Genomic DNA, 13,473 nt, shown 5'->3' on the forward strand with positions numbered 1-13,473 from the left:
AGGGTCGCGGGTTCGCTCCCGCGCCGCGCTAAACATTCTCGCCCTCCCAGTCGTGGGGGCGTATAATGTGACGGTCAATCCCACTATTCATTGGTATAAGAGTAGCCCCAGAGTTGGCGGTGGGTGGTGATGACTAGCTGCCTTCCCTCTAGTCTTACACTGCTAAATTAGGGACGGCTAGCACAGATAGCCCTCGAGTAGCTTTGTGCGAAATTCCAAACAACAAGTTTATTTTTATAGTATTATAAAGGAAAAAACACATTTTTTTCAACAGTCAAATATTTTACTGTTCCACTGTACCAGTCTACTTTTAAATATTTTCTCTTTTTTTTATAATACTGTATTCGTAGTCCAGTCATGTCTCTTGTTTGTCATGTTTACGAAAGTAAAAATGTTTAATTTTAATGTTGCCAGTCACACAAGAGTCACTTTTCGATTTTTATCTTCTGTTTATGTAATTATATGGAAACCAGAATCTCTAAGTCAGAAAGCCCTAATCAAATATGGGTCTTCACCTTCTCTCACCACTACGACTCAGATTTACCTAGCGGGCCTTTTATGCTCGAACATCACTGAGCATGCGCTGTTACAGCATTCGAAGTAGAATTATAACAGCGCTGGAGCTCGTGAAGTGACGTCTGTGAAGACGGAATCAATTTTAGAACAAATTAGTATAATGCAAGAGTGAAAAGGAACCCACAACAAAGAGGTGGGCTAAAAAATGGCTCCCTAGATCTAACCATTGATCACTGAGACAGCTGCTCCGTACATTAGATTATCGTGCGATGTTCCATTCTGTCTGCAGATTTAATGGTGCATCAGGTCGAATGGTCGTTTCCACAGTACTTCGTGTCTGGAGATGTAAGGACTCTTTTGAAGATCCAGTATTTGGACTTGCCATGATTCTAGGTGAAGATGTCGTCCACTAGCGAACAATTCGGACTTAAAACTCGCCTATTGTTCGAGCGGTTTCTAACTTTTATAATATAGCGATGAATGAAGTGAGGCTTCCTTCGACACGAAGAATTCCTTGTCACTGGCTTCTGATATTTGTGTTTTCGTTGTACCCAAATGGTGAGTACCAAAACATTTACAGTTCAACGGATGAAACAATAGACGGTTAACCTGCTTTAAGAAGTCACTAACTTTAAATTATATAAAAATTACATCAAAAAATAATCGTCTTACATAAAATGTTCAATAAAATGAACCATTTTCTCACAAAAGTTAGAGGAACATATATCATCTCTGGAAAGATTACCATTAATCATCAAACCTAGTAATGGAGAAATTTGGCCAGAAAAACTCTGAACAGACAAATCAATGTGTTAAGTAGTCAAGTGATAATTCTCGAAAACCACCTTTAACATAAATTTAGAAATAAAACTAAATAAACAGATAATTACAAATTTTTATTCTACATAGATTTACACTGGAAACAAAGGTACAGTATTTCTTACTAATTTGTTCTCGCGTGTATAAAACAAAAGGATTACAAATTTATTTTCATAAATCTGATAGGCCAGCTGTTTGAATATAATGTTCTGTTACCAATAATTCTGGACTCAGCCGTTTACTGAACTCAAGAGAAAATGATTCTTTATTTATAGTCCTTACATACTTTTAAAGAATATTTGTTAATTTCGTGGTTAAAGTAATTAATTACACACTTCATAATCTGACAAAACAAAACAGTTAATAAACACTGGTAGACACACGTTTTTATAGCAAAAAGCATTTTTTTTCCAGTGTCTTTATATATTTTTGAACAAAATTAACTTGTATAATGTACCGTGAGGCTTCTGATTTACCATAATTAATTCCAATGATCGTTTAATGCATCTATCACGTGACACATTTCCACAAATTAGAGACTTAATATGGTGACAGTTACAGGCTGAATGTAGAACGTGACTCCATGTTGTCTTACTAAAATTTTCTGAACAATTAAAGAGTCAAAATTGAAAATTTCATTTTGCTTTTATAAAAAAAATAAAATATAGAAATGGTTTCGTGTATCTAGATTTGTTTATTTCGTGTATCTAGATTAGTTTATTCTGGCCAAAAGACCTGTTTTTCTAGTAATACATTCGAGCGAGATAAAAAAATAATATCAAGTAATTAGTACCCATGTTATGTTAATGATATATAAAAACGATTTACTTCCAATAGACTGTATTACCAGCGAGTGTCAGTGTATTACGGTATTACTTTATGTTGTGATTAATATCTTCAATAGACTGTATTACCAGCGAGTGTCAGTGTATTACGGTATTACTTTATGTTGTGATTAATATCTTCAACAGACTGTATTACCAGCGAGTGTCAGTGTATTACGGTATTACTTTATGTTGTGATTAATATCTTCAATAGACTGTATTACCAGCGAGTGTCAGTGTATTACGGTATTACTTTATGTTGTGATTAATATCTTCAACAGACTGTATTACCAGCGAGTGTCAGTGTATTACGGTATTACTTTATGTTGTGATTAATATCTTCAATAGACTGTATTACCAGCGAGTGTCAGTGTATTACGGTATTACTTTATGTTGTGATTAATATCTGTTGAAAATGGAATAGAAACATAGCAAGATGCTAGATAATTCTAAGATTATCTCATGTATTAGGTTAATCTGAATCACATGTTACTTTAAGAGATAATCCTAAGATTATATATTTATTATGTTAATCTAAACCACGTGGTAATCCTAAGATTATCTCGGGTAATAGGTTAATCTGAATCACGTGTTACTTTAAGAGATAATCCTAAGATTATATATTTATTATGTTAATCTAAACCACGTGGTAATCCTAAGATTATCTCGTAATAGTTAATCTGAATCACGTGTTACTTTAAGAGATAATCCTAAGATTATGTATTTATTATGTTTATCTAAACCACGTGGTCATCCTAATATTATCTCGGGTAATAGGTTAATCTGAATCACGTGTTACTTTAAGAGATAATCCTAAGATTATATATTTATTATGTTAATCTAAACCACGTGGTAATCCTAAGATTATCTCGGGTAATAGGTTAATCTGAATCACGTGTTACTTTAAGAGATAATCCTAAGATTATGTATTTATTATGTTTATCTAAACCACGTGGTAATCCTAAGAGCACCCACTGTTTTTTCTTATTTTAAACATGTGAGGCCTACAAAGTTAAAGTTGAACAAGATGAATGTAGTATCCCACGCAAATTTGGTTTTACTTCAGCTAATAACACAAATTTCATCACATACTTTGTGGTTCGTGTTGGATGATTGTTTTGAGCGTACTTTTTACGTGTCCATTTTTCTCTTCTCCAGAAAATTAAATTTAACCACATTTCATTTACAGTTTAGATATATTGTGTAACAAATCGTTTTTATGATGTAATTTGTTACCCAGAATTTGTAGTTTACACACTGATATGTGAAAACATTATTTCAACAGTTAAATAATTATTAACATCAAAAGGAAAGATAAAAAGAGCTGGACAAAAGTTGTGATGAAGAAACACTCACACCTTGCAAGTTTTGTATCATCAGTGAAACGTAACACTCGCGTCTTGCATCATCAGTTCCTAAGACGACGATTAATTAACACCACAGTATTAAACTATGGATTACAGCCATGTTGTTGTTGGATTCATCAACAAACTAATAACTTAATGGTGTTAAAATGAGTCTGTATATTATAATCTTAGTAATATAATACCAGCAGTAGATAATAAATGGCTGACAGTTTACTAACAGTTTAATAAAATTAGATAATAAACAACAACCTGGTATATCACACTTAAATAACAAATTAGTATTAGGGTTAAAGAATGAAACAGGCCCGGCATGACCAGGTGGGATAAAGCGTTCTACACCCCCTTGCACCAAACATACTCGCCCTTTAAGCCGTGGGGACGTTATAATGTGATGGTCAATCCAACTATTCGTTGCTAAAAGAGTAGCCCAAGAGTTAGTGGTGGGTGGTGATGACTAGCTGCCTTCCCTCTAGTCTTACAATAAAAGAATAGCGAGACAGTGTGAGGACTGTTACATTTGTTGTTATTTCAGATTTATTTCCTTCTGTAGCTACAATTCTTTACGAACGTAAATATGTTTTATTTTAATTCTTACTTAGAAATTTGTTGTATCTTTTCCAGTTCCTTTAATGTTGACCAAAGAGAGACCACGCTACTTGTGTCACAAGTTTGTTTGTTTTGAAACAAAAACATTCAATGTAATAAAAATCGTTCAACGAACCAGAGTAAAGTCGGTGACGTAAGATATAAACGAACCAGATTAAAGCTGCTACAAGGTAAATATTAGGAGAGGCTTAGCTACTGGAAAAAAAATCAAATGGTTTATCCGTGATAGGAGGACAAAAGAAAATATTGTGTTGCTATTTATAAATTCAACTCACATCGAACTTAAACTTGTATACAATAAACCTCTGTAAACATTTTTTATGATTTTATATTAGTAACTGAGTGTTCGATACCACCAACGAGGCACCACGAGTTAGTACAGTACAGTGTATAAACAATGTTCCTAAAATACACTTTCTTTTTCTTCATTGTTCTGTATCAAATGTTCTCTATACTGTATAAACAATGTTTCGTGGCGTGAGTTACATCACCATAATGTATAAACAATGTTTTGTGGCGTGAGTCACATCACCATAGTGTATAAACGACGCTCTAAGAAGAAACACGAATCGCACCTCTACTCCGTGAGGAATACGAACGTAACCGGTGTTAAACTACACCAGTCATGTTAGGAACATGAACCTTACCGGTATTAAACTATACTACTAATGTCAGAAACACGAACCTAACCGGTATTAAACTAGTCCTCTAGCGGTAGAAACACGAACCTATCCCGTATTAAACTATTCCCTAGCGGTAGAAACACGAACCTATCCGGTATTAAACCATACCACTAATATTATATGCATTATTAAACTCGACAGTGATAAATAAGTGTCAGAAAAAAAACAATAACCAATGTTCTGAGTTACATATATAGCTGGCGATTTGAACAATTATATAAGAAAAGAAATTAGCTTGGACAATTTCTCACCACCTGTTGTTCTTACACAGTTACTCGCTGGAGGTATGGAAGATGTTTTTATTATGTGTTGCCACCTAACTTGCTGAAATGAAACGTAAGTCCTCACCAGGACGTGATAAATCAATGGTTTAAATCAACGTAGATAAACAAAATAATTATACATGCAATTCACCCGTTAATACATCATAATGCAGCAAAATTTTCTTTCACCTGTTACTTCATTATAAAACAGCGATAAATTTCATTGGATTGTTATTTTCTGTAGCGTTATAAAAGTGGAAATTAAACGTTTTGGTTATTTCTAGTTTTGTTCATAAATATAGAACATTATCAGGTTTTTTATCGCTGTTTTATAAATAAAATATGTGTTTCTTGGCCAGGCGGAAGAGCTCAGTTGTAATGTAACATCTATCGTCCTATTTCCCGTAGTGTACAGATAAGACGTAATGGTTGAACATCAGATATCCAGTAGGTGTTGAAGATGTAATATTAGCCACTTAAAGCTGAGACAAATGTCTTGATTAAAATTTAATTACAATTAATCTGTCTATCCATCTGACCGTAATTCGGATAGCTTTAAGGTATCTAATCCCTGGTATAACCAACAAGTTTCGTGTCGGACGATTGCAGGAAGGGCTGACATTAATTTGTTTCGTCGCGCCCTTTCCCCCCGTCCAGTGGTTCAAGTTTCGATACCTGTGATGGACACAGCACAGATAACCCCTGTGCAGCGTTGTTTATTCGTTATTTTATAGAGTCATTCGGGCATTGTTTATTCGTTATTTTATAGAATCATTCTGGCATTGTTTATTCGTTGTTTTATAGCGTCATCCAGATATTGTTTATTTGTTATCCTACAGAGTCATCCGGGCATTGGTTATTTGTTGTTTTATAGCGTCATCGGGGCTTTGCTTATTTGCTGTTTTATAGCGTCATCCGGGCATTGTTTATTCGTTATTTTATAGCGTCATCAAGCAATGTTTATTCGTTGTTTTATAGCGTCATTCGGGCAATGTTTATTCGTTGTTTTATAGCGTTATCCTAGCATTGTTTATTCGTTGTTTTATAGCGTCGTCCGGGCAATGTTTATTCGTTGTTTTATAGCGTCGTCCGGGCAATGTTTATTCGTTGTTTTATAGCGTCATTCGGGCAATGTTTATTCGTTGTTTTATAGCGTTATCCTAGCATTGTTTATTCGTTGTTTTATAGCGTTATCCTAGCATTGTTTATTCGTTGTTTTATAGCGTCGTCCGGGCATTGTTTATTCGTTGTTTTATAGCGTCGTCCGGGCATTGCTTTTTTACATATATCATGTAACACTTGGTATGTGCAGTTCGAACATATGTCACGTTCTAATAACCCATCATTTTAAACATTCTAGTCACGTTACTTCTATGTATTCCTTCTACAACAGTAATAAACATCCCACACAAAGCAGGCAACTAAACACTTAAATATCTGTTGTAAACAGAAGCGTACAAGTAAAATATAAATATTAAAGTTCGAGACAATTTTCTTCGTATGTATTAACATCTTCATTTTTGATCATTCGCCTAAATCACGTAGAAACTAATCTTCCACACAACAAAGATTGTTTAACGTTTTGGAAATTTTTATGTGTTGGAACCGGCACGTATCAAACGGTGTGTAGTCATTTTGATATCCCTAACGTGTACTAAATACTGATAACCAGTTATTACAATAGAAACACAAATTTCGCCACGGTTTCTAAACCTTTTCAATTCTGCTGTTATTACTAACCCTAAACTAACTCGTGTTATAGCGTCATGTGCACTCTCTATCGAAGTAATTTCTTCCAGAGAAATACGTTTTTCTTTGTTTTTTCTGGGGAATACGTGAAGGTAGATTGTAGTAATTGCTGTTATTGTTAATGTCCAGTGTCTGTTACTGTAAATAAGTGTTGTGTAACTTTTTAATTTAACTTATTCACGTCACATGAGTCACCGCTCTTTCGTTCGAAACCCAGAGCCATCACTTGAACTTGACTGTGAAACAGTGTTATAAAAGTTGGTTTGAAATGCTGTTTACACCTAAAATAGCGTTTTTGCACACTTCTGATTTCAACTCCGAATTGGAAAATTTAAATAAATGCGAAGATAAATCTATAGCCTTAACGGGTTTTTTATCATAAGTATTAAGCCTACTAATTTTGCTAACGTTTAGTGTTAAAAATTGTGATTTTATATGTATTAACTATATATGCGTATGTACTACCTCGAGTTTTATTTCCTGGCGGTAATTTGTGAACCTGTTTAACGCAATATGTAAATTCGAATTTTCCTACGTCACGCAGCGACTGGGAATTATGTAAGTGTGGTCGAGTGATAAGTCTAGCACAAAGAATTTGTTAAAATCAGAGATTTACAGACCAATGAATCAGGAATGTTATAGAAATCGTACAGACTTTCTGAAACAGTTACTTAGCTCCGATCTGTAGATGTTGTCTGTCAAATTGCGACAGATAAGAACACTCATCTTTTCTCTGTGTCTGAAACAGGTGTAACTGTTTTATTCTCACAACAAAGTGTTAGAGATAAGGTAGAATGTTTTAATCTCTACAAGCAGATATGTTTTAAATCACTCATTACTCAGCCACCTGATTTTAATGCTATTTTAAACCGTGCGCTTGACTCACAATCTGCACGTCGAAGGTTTGAATCTCGTCTTACCAGACATCTTCACCCTTTCAGCCGTGAAGGAGTTGTATTGTAACTGTTAATTCCACTATTCATTGGTAAAAGAGTAGCCCAAGAGTTGGCGGTGGGTAATGGTGATTAACCACCTTCCTTTTAGTCTTTCACTGCTATCATAGATAGCTCTCGTGCAGATTTGCGCGAAATTCCAAAACATACTAATATTTTAAACGACCTTTCTCTTTATAAATATAGATAAACATTTCTCAAACTATGACATTGCGAAATTGAACCAGTATTAGAATGTTAGAATTTATTATATTATTTCCAAGTTTCTGAACCTCGTTTCTCAATATTTGTTTGTTTTTAGATAACTTGCTCAGTATCTAGCTGTTAGACCTTACTTAGAATTAACATTATAGTTGGAAACCATACTAGAAGAAATACATTTACAATTCAAAAGTTTAAACTAACTAGGTAAAAATGTGTTGATTTTGGAAAGGCTTTTAGAAAATGAATTTATAATAACCTTATTTTTTTTATCAAACTCACATTAATTGGAGATGGATATATATTTAGAAACGCCTGGTATAGGTTGAGAACATTTTTATGCAGAGGAGCGAACAACGTTTCGACATTCTTCTGTCATCTTTAGGTTCACAAAGAAAGAAAGAGGTAACTGATCGATAGCTGACCACATGTTTGAAGTGGATTGTGTAATTGAGTGTAGGAATGTAGAGGGCGTCCTTAGATGTTTGATAATATTTATTAACATAGATATAAAGTTGTTCCTTTGTATTGGTTTATTTTGGGTTTGAGTTGTTGTATAAGTAAGGCTTCTTTAATTTTGCGTTTGTTTATGTTTGTTTCTTTATTTAGTATTTGAGTGTTTTCTATAGTTATGTTGTGTTTATTTAATTTGCTGTGTTTGAAAACGTGAGGTAACTATTTGTGTTCTTTGAATCTGATCTCCATTTTTCTACTTGTTTCTCGGCCCGGCATGGCCTAGCGCGTAAGGCGTGCGACTCGTAATCCGAGGGTCGCGGGTTCGCGCCCGCGTCGCGCTAAACATGCTCGCCCTCCCAGCCGTGGGGGTGTATAATGTGACGGTCAATCCCACTATTCGTTGGTAAAGAGTAGCCCAAGAGTTGGCGGTGGGTGGTGATGACTAGCTGCCTCCCTCTAGTCTTACACTGCTAAATTAGGGACGGCTAGCACAGATAGCCCTCGAGTAGCTTTGTGCGAAATTTCCAAACAAACAAACTACTTGTTTCTCCAATACAGAAGTCGTGGCAGTTATCACATTGTATTTTATAAATAATGTTGGTGTGGTGTTTGTCAGCGTAGTTTTTACATAGTGTAAACATCAGTTTTGTGCCTGGTTTTTGAATAAATTTGGTATTAACTGGAATGTCATATTTTGTTACTAGTGTTTGCCAAATGTTGGTTATTTTTCTGCTGATGTCGGGAATATATGGTATGCAGCAGTACATGGTTTCGTGATTATTTAATTCGTGAGATATATTTACTTTTGTTGTTTGATTTTGCTTTCTGTCTAGGTGTGTGCGTATAATGTTTTCTAAGCTTGTGGAGGAAACTTATTGATGCTGATGAAGTATTGTTTTATTTTGTCTAATTCGTCATTAATTTTATCTAGTGAGCATAGTTCTATGGATGTGCTGAGTCCCAAGAAATGTATAGTCCAGCATGGGTTATTTTTCGGTGGATTTATGTTTTAAATTGTGTATCTGTTCTTGTAATTTTGAGATTAAGAAATGATATTTGATTGCTTTCTTCTTGTCCACATGTGAAGTTAATGTTGGGATGTATAGAGTTAATGTGATTGAAAAAATTAAGTGTGTGTTCTGTAGATCTGAATCCCGCAATCGTGTCATCTACATATCTGTGCCAGTACACTGCTGGCCAAAATTTTAACGCCAATGAACATAAAGAAAAAATATGCATTTTGCGTTGTTAGACTAAACCACTTATTTGAGTAGAACTTCGAAAGATGACAATAAGAAAATGAAAAATAAAAAAACTTTTTACCATTTAAAGTGAACACTATGAAATTAGCCTTGATTATATTGATTAACATTAGACTTGAAATTAAAAGAGTATTTGATGAATGAATGAGATGAATATAATCAAACATCTAAGCACGCCCTCTACATTCTTACACTCAATTACAGAACCGCCTTCAAACATATGGTCAGCTATCGGTCAGGTACTTTTTCTTTCTTTGTGAACCTGACGATGACCGAAGAAGGTCGAAACTTTGTTCGTTCCTCTACATAAAACTTTTCTCAACCAAAATACCAGCCGTTTTTAAACAAGTGGGTTTTGTCGTTATCACGGATTATTAACCGGAGATGGTTTTACGTCTTAGTCTGTGTCTCGTGTATTTAAAATCAGGGTCGTGTAAATATAACATTTCAGGTTTACACACCTCTGATCATGAATTAGCAATGACCAAAGAAACAGGAATGTGGGGAAAATACGTATAGTTAACGTGATTTTGATAATAAGTCTTAAGTCTATTGAATTGTAATTATTCATTGGTTTTCAGCTTTAACTATCAATTTTAAGTAGGTTTATATTTTCTTTGATATGTTGTTTAGGCAGAATATTTATTAGGTTTATGTTTTGTTTTATCGCCTGTAAAGCATTTTTTGTTTGTTTTCGGGTATTCACACAATGTTACACAAGCGCCACCTGTCAACAGAAAACCACCATTAAACCGTCAACCTTATTACATTTCCATAAGAGTTGCGAGCTCTGACCGCACGTCTAAAGCACTCGCTATTATTTAAAAGACCAAACGTCCTTTTATAACTTCTATTAGTCACTCACTTAGTATTCCGTGAGATGGCGACACACAGTTTCTTATGTCACCCGATTAAGTCAACTTAATTGGAGGACAGGATAGATCACCGGCAAATGTCTGGACGTTATTTCAACCAAAGAGAACGTTAGTTAAGTTTTCAATAGTTAACCCAATCTAAACGAATCGTTTTTTAATAAAGTTTTCCATCTCTCTCTTGAGTGGTAAAAGTTCTAACCATAAATAAAACTTGAAGTAAGGTTTCACTTGGCAAACTTAGCTGAGCTATCGACCACCAGTGGCTCAGCGGTAAATCTGTAAGTTTACAAACTTAAATTTGGGTTTTGACATCTTTGAGCAGAGCACATGTATTTTGTTGTGCAGATAAAAAGTTGCTTCTCTTCATAAGTTTAAGAACAACCAGGACAATGATAAATAAACATGATGGGCTCGGCATGGACGGGTGGTAAGGGCGCTCGGACTGCATCTGAGAGTCGCGGGCTCGAATCTCCGTCACATACTCGCCCTTTCAGCCGTGAGAACGTTGTAATGTGATGGTCAATCCCACTTTCGTTGGTAAAAGAGTAGCCCATGAATTGGCGGCGGGTGGTGACGACTATCCGCCTTCCCTCTGGTCCTACACTAGAAGGCTAGCACAGATAACCCTCGTGTAGCTTTGGCCGAAGTTCAAAGAAAGAAAACAAACACAATGAGTGGTACTTCCAAAAGAACGTGTGATCTTCAGGAGGAAGGTCTGGTATGAGCGACTACTCAAAACAAACAAGGTCGTATGAATAAAAACAGCAAACAAAAGATATTAGTTGTGTAGCTAAATAACGAAAAAAATGTTTACTGAGAAAATGGAGTAAATACGTTGACGCCCCCTGGTCGAAATTCTCTTGGAAAAGTTTAACTCCTGCACAGCTGTTACCTTAAAAAAGTAATTAAAAGAACTTCGCTCCCCATCCTTCTACTGATCAAATTATATTGGAATTTGGCAAAGGAGTCTAAATGAAAATTACCATCATCTCATAGATGTAAATGAGAGAATCGCTTCGCCCCCACAGTAATCGGTTACTGTTGTCAACAGTACAAGAAGACTTGGTTAACAAAGACGAAATAACGAGCTGTACACGTGCCAGTCTCGCAGATACATACATTCATGTGCTGTGAAGAAGGCGGGAGTCGTTTCGTATCACAGCGTGTAAAATATAACACGTTGTTTCACTCGTGTGGCTAAAGGGGTCAACGGTGAGTATGCTGATTTAGAAGGCTAAATTGTGGGCTCCTATTCCCCACGGTAGATAAAACGTAGATGGTCTATTGTGTCGTTTTGTGATAAGAGATTTAAATGTGTCGTCTATTCTTTAATACCTCTTTTTATAATTTTATGGTATGCCATTGGTAATAAAGTTTTAATAATGTGTAATAAATAATTAAACTTAAATATTACTTATGCATTCACACTGTCTTTCAACGTCTATTATCTGGAACCTCTTCCTTGACTTCCTCAAGTCACGTGACGTCTATTTCCGTTTGTTCTTTACGGTTTTAACGTCTATTATCTGAAACCCTTCCTTGACTTCCTCAAGTCACGTGACGTCTATTTCCGGTTGTTCTTTACGGCACGGAAGACTTAATTTCCTTTCTTCCTGTTAGTTTTCTTAGTGTAACAAAACTTCTCCATTCAGATAAAGTTAAAAAGCGACAGTGCATTTAATAATAAGAAAAGAAATTAAACTGTTAGTCAAACCGCAAAACACGCTTTAACGGTTCTTAACGCTTTAATAGAGCTTAATAATGTGACGTTACTTGAGAGGAACTAATCTCTACAGTTTAGAACTAAATAGTCCTATGCATATATATCCTCACACTCTTACCTAATATTCGAATACCCACGTGTAACCAACCTAAGTTCTTGTATAATGTAGACAGTCATTTCAGAAGTATCCAACACGTGCCTAATCGTTAATACTGAAAATCGTGATTTGTTTAAGAACAAAGCCACAGTGGGCTATCTGCTGTGTCCATTACAGAGAATCGAACCACAAATTTTAGCTTTGTAATTCTGTAAGTTTTCCGCTGATACCAGAACAAGAATCAGGTTTTAAAATTTCAAATAAAACATGAGATGGAATTGTTGCTTCACCGCATAAACTTAAAATCTTCGGCAACTTCTAATAAAATATCTTAGTTTTAATAAGTATACAAAATTATATTTTTCTGTTCTTGTTTTCTAATGCACCATTCTTTCGATATCTTAATCAAACAAAAAATCAGAACTCGATATTAAGAAACACCTTCAATTTAATTATGTCTGTTTCCAGGAATTTAACGTGTAGCACGCCCATCACGGGATCAAACCCCAAATTTTGGCGTCGTAATCCGGCAGAATTACTGTTGAGTCAATGGGATACTATGGTAAAAGAAACCTGAGAGTGAAGAAATATTGTTTATAAAACACAATAACGAGCATAAATCAGAATAATGTTAGGATTATGTTTGTACTTATGAACGTACCATAACTCACCAAATCATAAACATTCCTTGAACTGCTCTAAGTATTTCTTCTCGCTATTTAGTGTTAAGTAGTTATTGAAAAAGGTGTTCATTACCTCTTTGACACCATAACGACGTTCCGTTTGTCCGCATCCTCTAATACACTCCATTAGATTCTTTAATATACTCCATTAGATTCAATTCGTCCCTACCTTTTATATTTAGCATTATAGCTTTATGTACTCTAATCAATTCTATTCTTTATGTTTTAGCACTATAGTGTAATGTACTCCTTTCGATTCATTCTTTGACTTATGTTTTAGCACTATAGCTTTATGTACTCTATTCGATTCTGGGATCTATGTTCTATCTTACCAACGGTTCGAATTAATGTTTTTTGTTAGATTCAGCAGCGAGTGGAATTTCCAATATCAAAAAT

The 13,473-nt window shown here is 35.0% G+C and overlaps 1 protein-coding gene across 1 annotated transcript in view; it reads left to right on the forward strand.

Annotated features, from left to right (window-relative positions):
• Positions 1–612: 612 nt before the first annotated feature.
• LOC143238097 (neuronal acetylcholine receptor subunit alpha-7-like) overlaps positions 613–13,473 on the forward strand; it is an 81,287-nt gene continuing 68,426 nt past the window's right edge. Inside the window, exon 1 of the mRNA XM_076478045.1 lies at positions 613–1,074. Coding sequence (XP_076334160.1) covers positions 993–1,074 — 82 coding nt within the window. The 5' untranslated portion in view covers positions 613–992. The remainder of the gene's footprint in view (positions 1,075–13,473) is intronic.

This window comes from Tachypleus tridentatus, chromosome 2, assembly GCF_004210375.1.
Source record: "Tachypleus tridentatus isolate NWPU-2018 chromosome 2, ASM421037v1, whole genome shotgun sequence".
NCBI classification, from domain to species: Eukaryota; Metazoa; Arthropoda; class Merostomata; order Xiphosura; family Limulidae; genus Tachypleus; species Tachypleus tridentatus.